The sequence below is a fragment of the Hemitrygon akajei genome, chromosome 1 (assembly GCF_048418815.1).
Source record: "Hemitrygon akajei chromosome 1, sHemAka1.3, whole genome shotgun sequence".
Classification (NCBI taxonomy): Eukaryota; Metazoa; Chordata; class Chondrichthyes; order Myliobatiformes; family Dasyatidae; genus Hemitrygon; species Hemitrygon akajei.
Genome location: NC_133124.1, coordinates 190,482,931 through 190,497,670, shown reverse-complemented (window position 1 = coordinate 190,497,670; position 14,740 = coordinate 190,482,931). Strand labels below are relative to the sequence as shown.

Below are 14,740 nucleotides of genomic sequence, written 5' to 3'. Positions count from 1 at the left end.
CACTTTATGTAGTCCTGGCTAGGTCTGTAATCTAGTGTAGTTTTTTTCTGTGTTTTTTTAATGTAGTTCCGTCTAGTTTTTGTACTGTGTCATGTAACACCATGGTCCTGAAAAAAATGTTGTCTCATTTTTACTGTGCACTGTACCAGCAGTTATGGTCGAAATGACAATAAAAGTGACTTGACTTGACTAAAGGAAATTAGAGACAAATGGCTGACAAGGGAAGTCAAAGCTATAGTAAAAGCAAAAGAAAGGGCATACAACAAAGCAAACATTAGTGGGAAGATAGAGGATTGGCAAGTTTTTAAAAACCAACAGATAGCAACTAAAAAAAAAATCATTAGAAGGGAAAAGATGAAATATAAAAGCAAGCTAGCAAAGAATATCAAAGAGGATAGTAAAAGTTTTTTCAAGTATTTTCAAATAAAAAATGGATGGGATTGGATATAGGACCACAAGAAGATGAGGCAGGAGAAATAATAACGGGGGACAAGGAGATGCTGATGAACTAAATGAGTATTTTGCATCAGTCTTCACTGTGGAAGACACTAGCAGCATGCCAGGTGTTGAAGGGTGTGAAGGAAGAGAAATGGATGCAGTTCCTATTACAAGGGAGAAGGTGCTCAAAAAGCTGAAAGACCTAAAGGTACACCAGTCACCTGGACTAGAGGAACTGCACTCTAGGGTTCTAAAAGAGGCAGTGTCAGAGATCGTGGTGGCATCAGAAATGATCTTTCAAAAATTGAACTCTGACATGGTGCCAGTGGACTGGAAAATTACAAATGTCACTCCACTCTTTAAGAAAGGAGGAAGGCAGCAGAAAGGAAATTATAGACCAGTTAGCCTGACCTCAGTGGTTGGGAAAATGTTAGAGACAATTGTTAAGGATGAGGTGATGGAGTACTTGGTGACACAGGACAAGATGGTCAGCATGGTTTCCTTCAGGGAAAATCCTGCCTGACGAATCTGTTGGAATTCTTTGTGGTCATTCAAGCAGGATAGATAAAGGGGGTGCAGTGGATGTTGTATATTTGGACTTTTAGAAGGCCTTTAACAAGCTGCCATACATGAGGCCGCTTACCAAGAGCCCATGGTATTACAGGAATTTTACTAATGTAGCTAGAGCATTAGCTGATTGGTAGGAGGCAGTGAGTGGGAATAAAAGAATCCTCGTCTGTTTGGCTGCCAGTGACTAGTGGGGCTCCACAGGGGTCAGTGTTGGGACTGCTTCTTTTTATGCTCCATATCAATGATTTAGATGGTGGAATAGACCCCTATGATCCTCTTAGCCATTATCACAGTCCTTTGTAGGAATTTCCATCCGATGCTTGACTGCTCCCATACCAGATGGAGATGGACACTCTCAGAGTGCTCCTGAAGAATGCATTTAAAATGGGGAAGGGAGAGCCTCACTTGCCTCAGTCTTCTGAGGAAGTGGAGGTGCTGCTGTGCTTTCTTGCTCAGGCAGGTGATATTCTGTGATGTGAACTCCCAGGAACTTGGTGAACTTAACTCTGTCTACAGAGGGGGATGGTTCATCTGCATCTTCCTGAAGTTCACGATGATTTCCTTGGTCTTCTCCACATTCAAACTCAGGTTGTTCTTCTCACAAGAATCTCTGCAAGGTCCTTCATTATTTCTTCTCTAGCTTCCCACAAGGGATGCACTAGGTCAGACCCTAGTCTGTGTTGGCCCGTGGCCAAGTGGTTAAGGCTTTGGGCTAGTGATCTGAAGGTCATTAGTTCGAGCCTCAGCCGAGGCAGTGTGTGTGTTCTGAGCAAGGCACTGAACCACACACTGCTCCTGCACGTTTATAGCCCAGTGGCAGCAGTTGGTGCAGTATGGACAAGACCCTGGGGATTCATCCACCTGCAGGCCTCCAGTACCTCCCTGCTACCCCATATAGGTTCCAAGACGACACCACTCATTCCCCTAATTAATTAAAATTCTCACCATTTCCATTGGGCGATGCTGAAACTTAAAGCCACCTATTTTCAGCATAGCCACTCTTTTAGTCTTAATGTTTCCCTAGAATCTCTTGGGATTTTACCTCACCTTGCCTGCCAAATCCTTCTCACATTCTCTTTTAGCTCTCTCAACTTCTCTCTTAAGTGTGTTGCGACACTTCTTGAGTCAACAAGAGATTCACAGGTTGCCAATTGCTTATGTGCAGTGTATGACTCTCCTTTTCTTAACCAGAGCCTCAATCTCTCTCAGCAACCAGGTGTCCTGAAACATGCCAGCCTTCTGTTTCACCCTGATGGGAACATGCAGGTTGTGAACTCTTGGCAGCGCACTTTGCCGACACTCCTTTCCCTGCAAATGATCTCAGCCAATCGACCACCAATATCTTCAAAATTCATTCTGCTGCAGTTCAGGTCCTGAAACTGTGAACTGGTCATATCCTATTCCATAACTATTTAAAAACTAATAGGATATGGTCACTGGACCCAAGGTTCTCAACACTTCCACCACTTGTCCTACCTCATTCCCCAGTAAGAGGTCCAGTGTTGCACCCTCTCTGATGGATGCCTCTATATAAATAAGCTTGGGCAGGCCTATGCCTGTCCAAGAACCTCCTCTGCAGCCAAACTTGGGTTGGAATATGAGGAACCACACCTCATATTCTGTCCAAATTAAGTTCATCCACTATTTGTCCCCTATTACTACCACCCCAGCATCATTTTTTTCAGTAGTCCAATATCCACTCTTGCCTCTTTTACTCTTTATACATCTGGAAAAATAAACAATGGCATGGACATTGATTTCTCTAACTTGCAGTAATTTCTCCCCCTCACCTCTACTCTATTTTTCTATTCCTCATCCTGGTTACCTTCTCAGCTGCCCATCACCTCTTTCTGGTTCCCCTCCTCCTTCCTTTTCTTCTATGGTTCACTGTCTTCTCCTAGTAGTTTCCTCCTTCTTCAGTCCCTTACCTCTTCCGCTAATCACCTCCCAGCTTCTTACTTCAACTCCTCTTCACCCACCCAGTCTTGTTCATCACCTACTGACTACTCCTTTCCCCACCCTCACCTTATTCTGAACTCCGTCCCCTTCCTTTTCAGTCTTGATGAAGGATTTTGGCTTGAAATCTTCACTGTTTATTAACCTCCATCAATGCTGCTTGGCTTGCTGAATTCCTTCAGCATTTTGTGTGTGTTGCTCATAATTTCCAGCATCTGCAGAATCTGTGTTCCATAACTGCAGTCTTGTCTTACTGTATCAATTTTACTACCCACTTTTATTTTACTTTTACCATATTTCCAGAATTTCTGCTTATTCTACTTTGTGTAATGAGGACCAATAGAAATTATTGTACTGATTAAGGACAACTCCATCCAGCAGCTCGTGTGCTCTATGCTTAGTCTACAGCGGCCCTCTAGTGGACAAGAATGGTAGAACAATTTAGTTCACAAAACGCAACAGCAAAACAAAACTGCTGGGGGAACTGAATGGGTTATGCAGCATCGTCAGAGGCAGAGAGTCGACCAGCAACCATCTCTTTGCTTCAACAAATGCTCCAGCAGTTTGTCTTCTTGCTCCAAGATCTGTAGTTCTTCATCATCACTTTAAAACCGCTATCTAAATATTTTAAGAATCAACCAGCTTGGGTAGTTTGAAAGGAAAAAATATTTAGAGATTCTGGAAAACAGGATTTTTCTGTCAGCTTCTTGTTTCATACTACCTTCATAATCTCTATCTGTGCCAAACCACTCTACAGCAAACGAAGCATGCTTGAAGTGTGGTTACCGTTTCAACGTGGAAAATGCAGTGCAGAGAATTCCACAAAAATCAACAACTAAAATGACCAGAATTGCTTTTATTTTATTCCATTTAGTTATTAAAGTTCAGATGACCATGATCCTGGGAAGATTGTTCATGCTTTTATGATGATAGTAGCATGGGTATTTCACGTGCATCTTAGAGGATACATGATACTGCACTACTCTTACAGTGCAGTGATCCCTCAATGTCCGACATTGTGTCTTTTTCTTGAGTTGAACTTGAATCCAGAGACTCTGGAGTGACAGTGATCCCACTCACCCACTGATACACACCCAGATATGCATTAGACAGAAACCACATCCAGGCTGCTGAACAATCTGTACCATTGTGAATTACAAATTCAACAGCTTACTGTACAGCAGTAGTCCTGGGTGAGTGCCCACCTTTTACCCAGTGTAAATTGACAAAAGTGCTACAAGTATTTTCTTCCGGAACCATTCTCCACAGTATTTGTGTATTCCTATCGCCTGAGCTCAGCTGATCAAGCATTCCTCTCATGAGGTGGTATGTACTCCAATCCGAGATGTGCAAAGATTTCTTCTTCTGTTGCAGCTGGCAAAAATGCATTCTGAAACATGGAAGAAAATTAACAAGCATTATTGATAATTAATAGGAAATACATTCCTTCACTTGTATGATAGCTTATTCTAAAAACATGACAGACAGACAGACATACTTTATTGATCCCGAGGGAAATTGGGTTTCGTTACAGTCACACCAACCAAGAATAGTGTAGAAATATAGCAATATAAAACCATAAATAATTAAATAAAAATAAGTAAATTATGGCAAATGGAAATAAGTCCAGTACCAGCCTATTGGCTCAGGGTGTCTGATCCTCTGAGGGAGGAGTTGTAAAGTTTGATGGCCACAGGTAGGAATGACTTCCTATGGCGCTCAGTGTTGTATCTCGGTGGAATGAGTCTCTTGCTGAATGTACTCCTAACCAGTACATTATGGAGTGGATGGGAGACATTGTCCAAGATGGCATGCGACTTGGACAGCATCCTTTTTTCAGACACCGCCGTCAGAGAGTCCAGTTCTACCCCCACAACATCACTGGCCTTACGAATGAGTTTGTTGATTCTGTTGGTGTCTGCTACCCTCAGCCTGCTGCCCCAGCACACAACAGCAAACATGATAGCACTGGCCACCACAGACTCATAGAACATCCTCAGCATCATCCGGCAGATGTTAAAGGACCTCAGTCTCCTCAGGAAGTAGAGACAGCTCTGACCCTTGTAGACAGCTTCAGTGTTCAGTTTATTGTCAATTCATATCCCCAGGTATTTGTAATCCTCCACCATGTCCACACTGACCCCTTGGATGGAAACAGGGGTCACCGGTGCCTTAGCCCTCCTCAGGTCCACCACCAGCTCCTCATTGCCTCCTTAAATCCTCTGCACTATCTGCAAGACCAAGGTCAATATTGTGATGTCATACTCTTCACCTGCCTGGTTGAGTGCAGCTTGAATGATATTCAAGATGACAAGTAATCCAGGGTAATTAATCACTTCTAAATGGCAACTCATCCATCCTTCTCAACCCCAGGTAGTGAATGAATATGGTGACATATATGCACTTTGATAATAAATCTATTTTGAACTATTTGAACCCTCACACAGTGGCTCAATCGTGTATCTTTAACAGAACACACTGCAGTCACTCACTCAGGCAAGGGTCCCCTAACTCCATCACCAAGATGGATGAGGACAACAGACATAGGGTAACACCATCGTCTGCAACCTCCAGTCCAAGTTGGACAACGTTGCCAGTTAGACACAAATTTCTGCTCCTTCGCTTTCACCTGAGCTAAATGCTGGAAACTCCCGGCCCAAGAACTGAGAAGGCATTTTCACCAGAAGGAGCTTATCACCACCTTCTGAAATGCAGTTAGAAACAGACAACAAACTCTTGTTTAAAAAGGGTAGCAAAAACAAGCCAGGAAATTACAGGCCAGTGGGTCTGACATCAGTGGTGGATAAATTACTGGAGGGAATTCTGAGGGTCAGGATCTAGCAGCATTTGGAGAGACAGGATTGGATTCGGGACAATCAGCACTGCTTTGTGCATGCCCAATAAATCCAATGGAGTTCGTTCAGGGGGAAAACAAAGAGGGTAGATCAGAGTAGGGTAGTGGACGCTGTCTATGTTGACAGCAATAAGGCCTTTGACATGTTCCCTCATGGCAGGTTAGTCTGAAAGAGAAGATTGCATGGGTTTTGGGAGTTATTGGCCTGTATTCATAATTGGCTCAGTGGGAGCTAGCAAAGGTGATGTTTAAAGAGCTGCTTCTCGGACTGGAGGCCTGTGTCTCATGGTATACAAGTGAGTTACAAGGAGAGATTGTGCAGACAAGGACTTTATTCCCTGGAACATTGGAGATTGGTGACCTGATAGAAGTATATAAGATCATGAGGAGCATAGACAGGATTAAAGCAGGAAGTCTTTTTTTCCAGGAACAGTGTTATAAACAACACCAGCAGCAAGCGATTTAAAAAGAACAAAGGGAATAGTGGTGTGTGTTTGGAATGAGGTGTCGGTGGTGTGTATTTGGAATGAGTCATTGGAGGTGTCGGAGGTGTGTATTTGGAATGAGTCGTCGGAGGTGTGTATTTGGAATGAGTCGTCGGAGGTGTGTATTTGGAATGAGTCGTCGGAGGTGTGTATTTGGAATGAGTCGTCGGAGGTGTGTATTTGGAATGAGTCGTCGGAGGTGTGTATTTGGAATGAGTCGTCGGAGGTGTGTATTTGGAATGAGTCGTCGGAGGTGTGTATTTGGAATGAGTCGTCGGAGGTGTGTATTTGGAATGAGTCGTCGGAGGTGTGTATTTGGAATGAGTCGTCGGAGGTGTGTATTTGGAATGAGTCGTCGGAGGTGTGTATTTGGAATGAGTTGTTGGAGGTGACGGTGGTGTGTGTTTGGAATGAGGTGTCGGTGGTGTGTATTTGGAATGAGTCATTGGAGGTGACGGTGGTGTGTGTTTGGAATGAGGTGTTGGTGGTGTGTACTTGGAATGAGTTGTTGGAGGTGACGGTGGGGTGTTTTTGAAATGAGCTGCCAGCGGGCACCTTAGCAACACTTAAAATCCACTGGACTGGTACACAGAAAGGGGAGAAGAACAAAGTTATCGGTCAGCTGAGGGCACATGGGACTAGTTTGCTACGCAACACAGTGCGCATGGCTGAACTCGACTAATGGTATGATTCTAAATACTGTCCTTTCCAGCAATACCCAACCCCAAAAAATTAATTTTAAAATGTGCTGATATACTACTGCATTGTACAATGCTCATGTGAAGGAACCTGAAGTCTTGTTTCATTTGGAGAATTGTGTGGTTTAATTAATCATGTGGAAATGCTGTGCTATTGTTTTAACTTGACACAGTAGCCACCATTCAGCTCATTGAATCCTGCTGACTCCTAGAAGAACTGTCCATCAATACCACTCATTTTCCTATACAGGCAGTCCCCGGGTTACGTACGAGTTCCGTTCCTGAGTCCGTCTTTAAGTCAGATTTGTACACAAGTCGGAACAAGTACATCTGGTATTATTTAGCGTCAGTTAGTCAAACGTTTATCTTAGTATATAGTATATATTTTACCTTTCTATGCATATAAAACACTTAAGGAATGTATGTATTTCAATAATTAAACCACTGCGTTGCTTGGTAATTGTAGCTTTCATCAGGGCAGGGCCTTTCACATGCTCCATTATCCTCAATTTATCCTTTAAAATTGTTCCGATCGTTGGCCGACTGTGGCCTAACGCTTTTCCAATGGCCGATGGTGTTTCAGCGCTTTCCAAACGCTTTATTATTTCCACTTTCTTTTCAATCATGATCGCTTTCCGTCAATGAAACAGAAACACTGCGGGCGGCGGGTCCCGAGCTGCGCCGGCTCCTGAGGTCCCCTGGGTCCTAAGGACCGCTGCTCTGAATTCCCCGGGTTCGAAAGTCTAGCGCACTGAAACAGGCTAAATGGGACAAGTGGGGGCTGTGCTGGTATCTTGGGTATTTGATCCGCCACAATATTCCGTGTGGGAATTTAAACCGAAGGTGGCAGTGTTTTTTTTTTTACGAGGTCGAGTTGCGAGCTCGACATCAACCGGCACGGCGTTCTCCTTCCTCAGTTTGTAAGTCCGACGTTTGTAACTCGGGGACTGCCTGTAACGCTCTCTCCCTTTGATTCTTTTACCATTTACATTCACTAGCAGTAATCCACAGCAACAAGTAACCTTTGAACAAAACCTTATCATGTATTAGGAAATCTAAATATCCAGGAAAAACCCATGGGGCCATAAAGAGAATGTGGTGACCACACACACACTCCAGCACCACCTGTGCAGCCCAAGAATAATGTTAACATTAGAAGTGGGGAAGTGGTGCCCCGTACAGAGAGGAAATCAGCACAATCTCAATGGTGCACTGATAGCACACACCAGAGGGCATATGTACAAAATTAAGGGAGGGAAGTTTAGGGGAGACATATGGGGCAAGTTGTTGCTTTTTTAAAAAAAAAGTGGGTTGTGAGTGCCTTGAATGACTTGCCAGGGATGGTGGTGGAGGCTAAAACATTAGGGGTATTTAAGAGCCTCTTGGACAGGCACATGGATGAAAGAAAAATGGTTATGGGGTAGTGTGGGGATTATATGGGTTGGCACAACATGGAGGGCTGAAGGGCCTGTACTGTGCTGCGGTGCTCTATGGTGCTAAGAATCAGACCACACAGTTTACCCTGTCTGAGCTGCTGCACAGTCACAGTCAGTACTCCAGACTGCCAGGTGGAATTTTGATTACTTCCTACCTGCTCAATGTCAAACAAAGAATGGCTGCTCAGACTCATGTTCTTCAAATGCTTGGCGTATCTGCGTAGGTCTCGTTCAAAGAGCTGCAAGACAGAAAGAACAAGCCACTTGCATCCAAAATGGGGCGATTTCTCCGAGCAGTTCAGTGAAAAGAGTGAAATCGGTTTCACTGCATTTCCAGAGTATGCATTAACAGTCTAACTAGTTACCCATCTTCCTTCAACTTCTGTTTGTGTAGAGTACTGGTTTTACCCAAAAAATTTCCAGCTCCAAAATAAAGCCTGCTCACTAACTCCCTTACAGGAGAGGTGCATTTAATGTTCAATTGGAAACTCCTGGGTATGGTGTTGTCCCTCACTCCAGGGTACCGATGTGAAAGGCAATTTCCTATTACTCCAGCTGAAATTGGTCCCTGCTCCGGGAGAGTTAAGTGCTGCAGCATTGCTGAGCCACAAGTTCTAACAGTTCCATGTATTATTACAGGGAGAAAATTCAGAAGCTGCAGATGCTGGGAATCTGAACATACTGGAAATGCTGGAAGAACTTAAATTCTGATAGAGGATTTTTGACCTGTTACTGTCACCACCCACAGATGCTGCCTGACTTGCTGAGTGTTTCAACATTTTCCCCCTTTTTTTTTTTTAAAAGTCAAACATGTCAAGACAAACCAGCTTTAAAGTTAAACATAGATCCAAATAAAGTATTTTCTTTGAAACTTTGAGGTCATTGATCTGTTGTCTGAACTGTTTTGATCAACAGAAGTTCAATCTTAGTTCAGTCAAAATTAAACCCCTCACTACTGGAGGAGAACATACCGTTTCTAACTCTGATTTCCAATTCATACATAGCTAGTCTTGTGAAGGTGATCATAAACATTAAGCAATAATAGTAATATTATTTAGAGTCCACCAATCTTTGATTGTAGTCTACAATGATACACTTTTCTCACCAGAATGGGGATGATCAATTAATTCCTCACACCTCCCTCCCCACCCCCACCGATGAATCACAGCTAAGGATAACATTGCGATTAATTTACAAATGAAGGACAAACTTCCCTCAGATGTTGCGAAGGAAATGGCCCTGTTTTATAGGGAGAAGTTGCTGCAGTTTTGATCAGGAGCTGCGAGGTTCATCACACCTCCTTTTAAACAAAACAGCTGTGCAGACTGTATACTGGAAATCCCACCGGAAGTGTCACCCATTAGTTCCTGTCTCCAGTTCGTTGGCAAACCAAAATGGAGTCAATAGACACTTTTAATACGGACAGGAAGATCAAAAACTAACAGTTACAGTGGTTGAAGCAGGACAAAGGAGTTAAGTCAATATCACTGGAACTATAATCCAGCTAGAAGAACATTTCTGTATGAGGTGATAAGGAAAAAATGCACTAACATGGGAACTCTTTGATCATAATCAAAAGGGAAGATATTTTGTCAATTTAGCTCTCCATACCAGGTCACCAGGTTGGCCAAGATTTCTCATGGCTTATACGTTGGGGCACCGTACTCATTCTTCCACCTTCAAAAGGTGGTGCCTTAAGAAGTTAGCTTCCAACACAGAAGACCCTTACCACCATGGACATGCCCCCCTGTCTTTACTACTATCAGGGAAGTGGTACAGGAGCCTGAGACCCGCACTCAGTGTTTTAGGAACAGCTTCTTCCCCTATGCCATCAGATGTCTGAGTGGCCCATCTATCTATGGGCTCTACTTTGCTATTCCATTTCTGCATGATTTACTTATTACTGTAACTTTATAGTAGTTTCTCAAGCCTTGCACTAAAACAACAAATTTCACGACATACAGTATGTCAATGATTCTTTCCAGTTGGAACGTGCTTCCTCTCTAGCCTCGTCTGACATTGCTCGTCATAACCAACACTTTGGTTTAGCAGAGTCAATCACGTAACCATATGGCAATGTACCAGGTTCAAGCACTAGTACCCGTCCTCGTACCAGTATTGGTCAGATTACACCACCGCCCATACTGTGGCAGGTAGAGATGGATGCTATGCTGATCACTGTCTAATCTGCTGACTTCTATCAGCATCGACAGAAAACCAGAGTCAAGCTCAGAGGATCCTGCACAGGCAGCTCTTCTCAGCCAGCACCTCACAGGCGATCTGTGATCTCTCTGCTGACAGGAGACCCAGAACATCCATAACATATGTGCTGCCTTGAAGTCCATCGTACTGAGTACCTGGGAAAAGGCACATAAGAGCCGGCTCGATGAAAATGACCAAGTGCATGGGGTTTATGCATTGGAAGTTCCATTGTGCAAGAGAAACAGCTCTAACAGCACCTTACAGCTGAGAGGGGGAGCTCTCAACCTTGAGAACCAGAAGCACTACAAACAATACTGAGGTGAGCAGGTGACACTTAGGTAGGTCCAATGTCACTGTACAAACACTATTACACATTCGGTCACTAAGCATCTTCAACTGAACAGACTAGAAATCTTACAGTAGAAGAAATTTTTTAAAATAAATCTGACAAAAAATTAGAAAAGTGAATTGACAGACTTTTAAGTTAAAACCTTTAAATTTCTTTTCAAACACTAATATTTGTCACAATATTGATGAAGGGTCTTCATCCTGAAATGTTAGCCCTTTTCCTCTTTCTACCAGTGCCTGAACAGCCTTCATCAATATTCTGAGGAAGTTAAGGTTTTAATTTAAAAATCTGTCAATTCTGACAGTTGTGATTGTTTCAAAATGTTTTTTTAAAGGTGCTGATCAATCTAAAATAATTTTGTTTATATTGCCCAAATTAAACTGTTGTGTTTTGTTATACTTACCCGTGAACCTGTCCATCCCAACAAGGCATAGGCATACTGACTGTAGGGAACAACAACTAAGTCCACTCTCACAGCCTTCCAGTCTTTATTGCATGCTGCAGCCACTGTCACCTGTTGAGCAGCATCTTTATGGTCAGCAAGACCAATTCCCTGAGTCTTGTCTCCAGACAAAGAGTCACAGTTCCTCAGATTCTTAGATTCTAAATCATTTATGAACTCTTTCTTCAGCCCAAAGATAGAAAGACATTTTTCAAAGTGATCAAAAATCTCAGGCTCCTTGCTTCTCCCTTTGTGACTGCTGCCTGTGATGTCACCATACAATATAAGACCCTGAAATAATTGCAAAACAGAAACAAGGTTTTGTTAAATCTTTACCATGGAAAACATTTGGATTATTGATAACGTTCATTAAAAACATCGCTGTCACAAAACAAAAACACTTCCTAAAGTGTCAGTAATGCTTAAAGAACACTTTCACAATAAACTTTGCCTTACAAAGTATTCCCACAAATCTTCCAAAACAAATCTTAATACAAGTTATAGACAAGCACACAAGAAATATTAAAAATCTAGGTGTCAACAATATGGTGACAAGATATACAGGTATTTTCTGATTTACAAACCTACCCTTTACAAATATTCACTAAAACACCCACAACTTTTTGGATACATGTCTTCAATTTACAAATCTGTTCCTTGCTACCATGAAAATAGTATGCTGATCTATCAGCTGGAAAACCCAGCAGAAAAATATAATCAGTTTTATTTTGGCTACGATTTGATGAATAACTTCTAAACATGCAGAATAAAGAAAAATAAAGCTGATCAAAAATTAAGAGGTGGATAGGAATAAAATTACATTCCCACCTAGTTATTACTCTAAATGATGAAGGTTCAGTGATATTATCTAGTCATACCAAGGCAGATAGCATCAAGGGAAAAAACAAAAATGAGAAGTACTCAAGGACTAAACTGAAGTCTAACTTCCCACAAATTAAACCCCACAAATTAAACCCCCCAACTAAAGCAAGTTAGGGACTTCAAGGAGAATTAGAGGATTAATAATCTGTGACAGAGTTTTATTACTGCCTCCTTCTTTTAGTTTTGACCTCCCTCAGCCTTCAGATTTTCATCTTATTTTCAGCATGCTTTCTTTGAGCTTTGGGACTATTGCTTGTCACAGAATTTTGAATCTCACTCTAATAAATCTGGCTAATGCACATCACAATGGCTTGATATGGCTCAAGTCAAAGTTATGTCTCGAAACATCGAGGAAGGAGGATGCCCACTTGAAATCCCTTGCTTGTCAACCCCGTGCCACCCCCGACATCGAGGCAATCTTGAGCAAGTGCTCACAACCCACTGGCACAAGGGATATTAACATCTTATCCTGTGATTTTTGTTTTTTGTGAACATTACCAATATTAGTAAAATATAACAGTCATACCTGGGTGGTCATCCACTTAACCACTTGGCGAAGAAGACCCTCTTCTTTGCCTTCTTCTGGGTGGGTTATGAGAAGGTCAACATCATGGCCCATCTCCTTCTCCCTGATGAATGCAATTGAACACAAACCACTTAAAAAAGTGAAAGGCATTTCAAGAACAATATACCATTTCCTTCTACGAAGGAATTTTTAAAATATCAGTTTTTAAAAAAAGGGGTTATTTCAAATATTTCTTTGGAATGGGATCAATGCAGTGAGCCCAGCCCAAAGGTTGCTAATTGAAATTCTGCCAACGATGAACACTCCTTGTGATAATTCAGATTTCACTTTCCTCACAGCTGTATTTACTCCAGTTTCCCCAATTGTACCAACACAGATTAATCTGAAACGTGTTAGATCCGATACATTTGCTACACTTATTCAACCTTTCTACATTCCTGGGGCCAAGGATGTTGCAGCCGCATGCAATTGTCAAAAATTGTCAAAATTTTATAAAGCACTAAACAAAGACATGTACGTATTTATTTTTGGGGATCAGTAAGAAACAAGCACATAGACTAGAGCAAGGAGGACTCAACATTTAGTAGTGTTTCTGAATTTAGATATTATTTGTCTTCTGCAAAGTACATCTGCAGGCATTGACGTTGTGATGCATTCTTTGGCTGAAATCCTCTTTACTGTAAATTAAAGTACTTAAATTAGTGGTTATTTACAAGAGTGCCAAGGTTGCAAATAATAGCACTCTAGCAAATGGTAAAAATGAAAAGTAATGATGGGAGAAAACTATCAAAAAGCTGTACTGAATGTACCTATAACACACAGATAAACTGGATAACACAGTGGCTAAAATGAGGGCTGGCCACAAAATGAACAGTTAACAAAATCTAAAGCAGTAGCTCAAAGCATTTCTGATTCTTTTTTTTAAAAACATTTTTCCCGGTCTGTCACCTGGATCTAACTGAAAGTTTAGTATTCATGTTTAGAACTGCTTCTCATTTTAAGTTGAGACTTTTATTGTGAATTTATCTTTAAATACTATTTTATGACCTTCACTTTCATTGTATTCTGCATGCAACTTGTGCAATGTAAACAAACACATCTATTTCTTTACAAAGTAAACTGCTGTACTACATACATCTCTTCCTACTAAAAGTCCCAGTCTGAAAGATAATAAGGTATCAACCCAGCATTTGGCACCCAGCACTGACGCAATCCAAGGATTTGTGCTGTTTCCAACATCTTGCTCCTAACAGAGATAACAGGTAACAATATTTTGTGTTAAATAAACTAATGTTAACCAAACAAGGGCAGTTGATTTTCCACATTCTTACTGCTCTTTACTGTGAGGGCAAGTCAATGGAAATGCACTATGAAAATGGAAGCCACAGTGTTCTAACCTTCGAAAACCACCAGTTAACGTTACAACTGCAGCAGGTAGAAATTTGTGCACAGCCCTTTCCACGATTTCTTTGATAAGATCTGCCTCTGTCCTTGTAACTGATGCATTAAGATCACTGTGATATAAGAGGCCTATAAAAGAAAAGAGATTTTCCATTTTAAAACAAGGCAGCTATTTGGAATGTTTTGAAACACTATCTAGTTTAAACAGCTCCTCTTTTATCTCATTGCTTGAAGGATGCTTTGCTCCAAGGCTGTCTGTCCAGTTTCTGCTAATGTTACGTTTAGCACAAGTTTCAGCACCAATGCATGATGTACATTATTTTAGCAGAACAACACTTCAGGTTAAAGGACAACAACACAAGTTGCTCAGTTCCCCCCCCCCCCCCCCACATTTATACTTGCACATTACACATAATCTGCCCAAATACCTCAGTTTTAATCTAATGCAGCCTTACAATGTTCTGAGATGTCTGTCTTCTTTCAGCTCTGGCTTTTTATCAC

At 41.8% G+C, this 14,740-nt stretch overlaps 1 protein-coding gene across 5 annotated transcripts in view; it reads right to left on the bottom strand.

The window, feature by feature from the left end:
• Positions 1-3,805: 3,805 nt before the first annotated feature.
• polm (polymerase (DNA directed), mu) overlaps positions 3,806-14,740 on the bottom strand; it is a 36,975-nt gene continuing 26,040 nt past the window's right edge. For 4 of the 5 annotated variants that reach the window (XM_073057546.1, XM_073057545.1, XM_073057544.1 and 1 more), the window contains exons 8-12: positions 14,236-14,368; positions 12,839-12,941; positions 11,392-11,721; positions 8,593-8,676; positions 3,806-4,354 (exon numbers count right to left, since the gene is read on the bottom strand). In XM_073057546.1, the coding sequence (XP_072913647.1) occupies positions 4,268-4,354; positions 8,593-8,676; positions 11,392-11,721; positions 12,839-12,941; positions 14,236-14,368 (737 nt within the window). In that variant the 3' untranslated portion in view covers positions 3,806-4,267. The remainder of the gene's footprint in view (positions 4,355-8,592; positions 8,677-11,391; positions 11,722-12,838; positions 12,942-14,235; positions 14,369-14,740) is intronic. The other variant, XM_073057547.1, reaches the window with a different exon arrangement.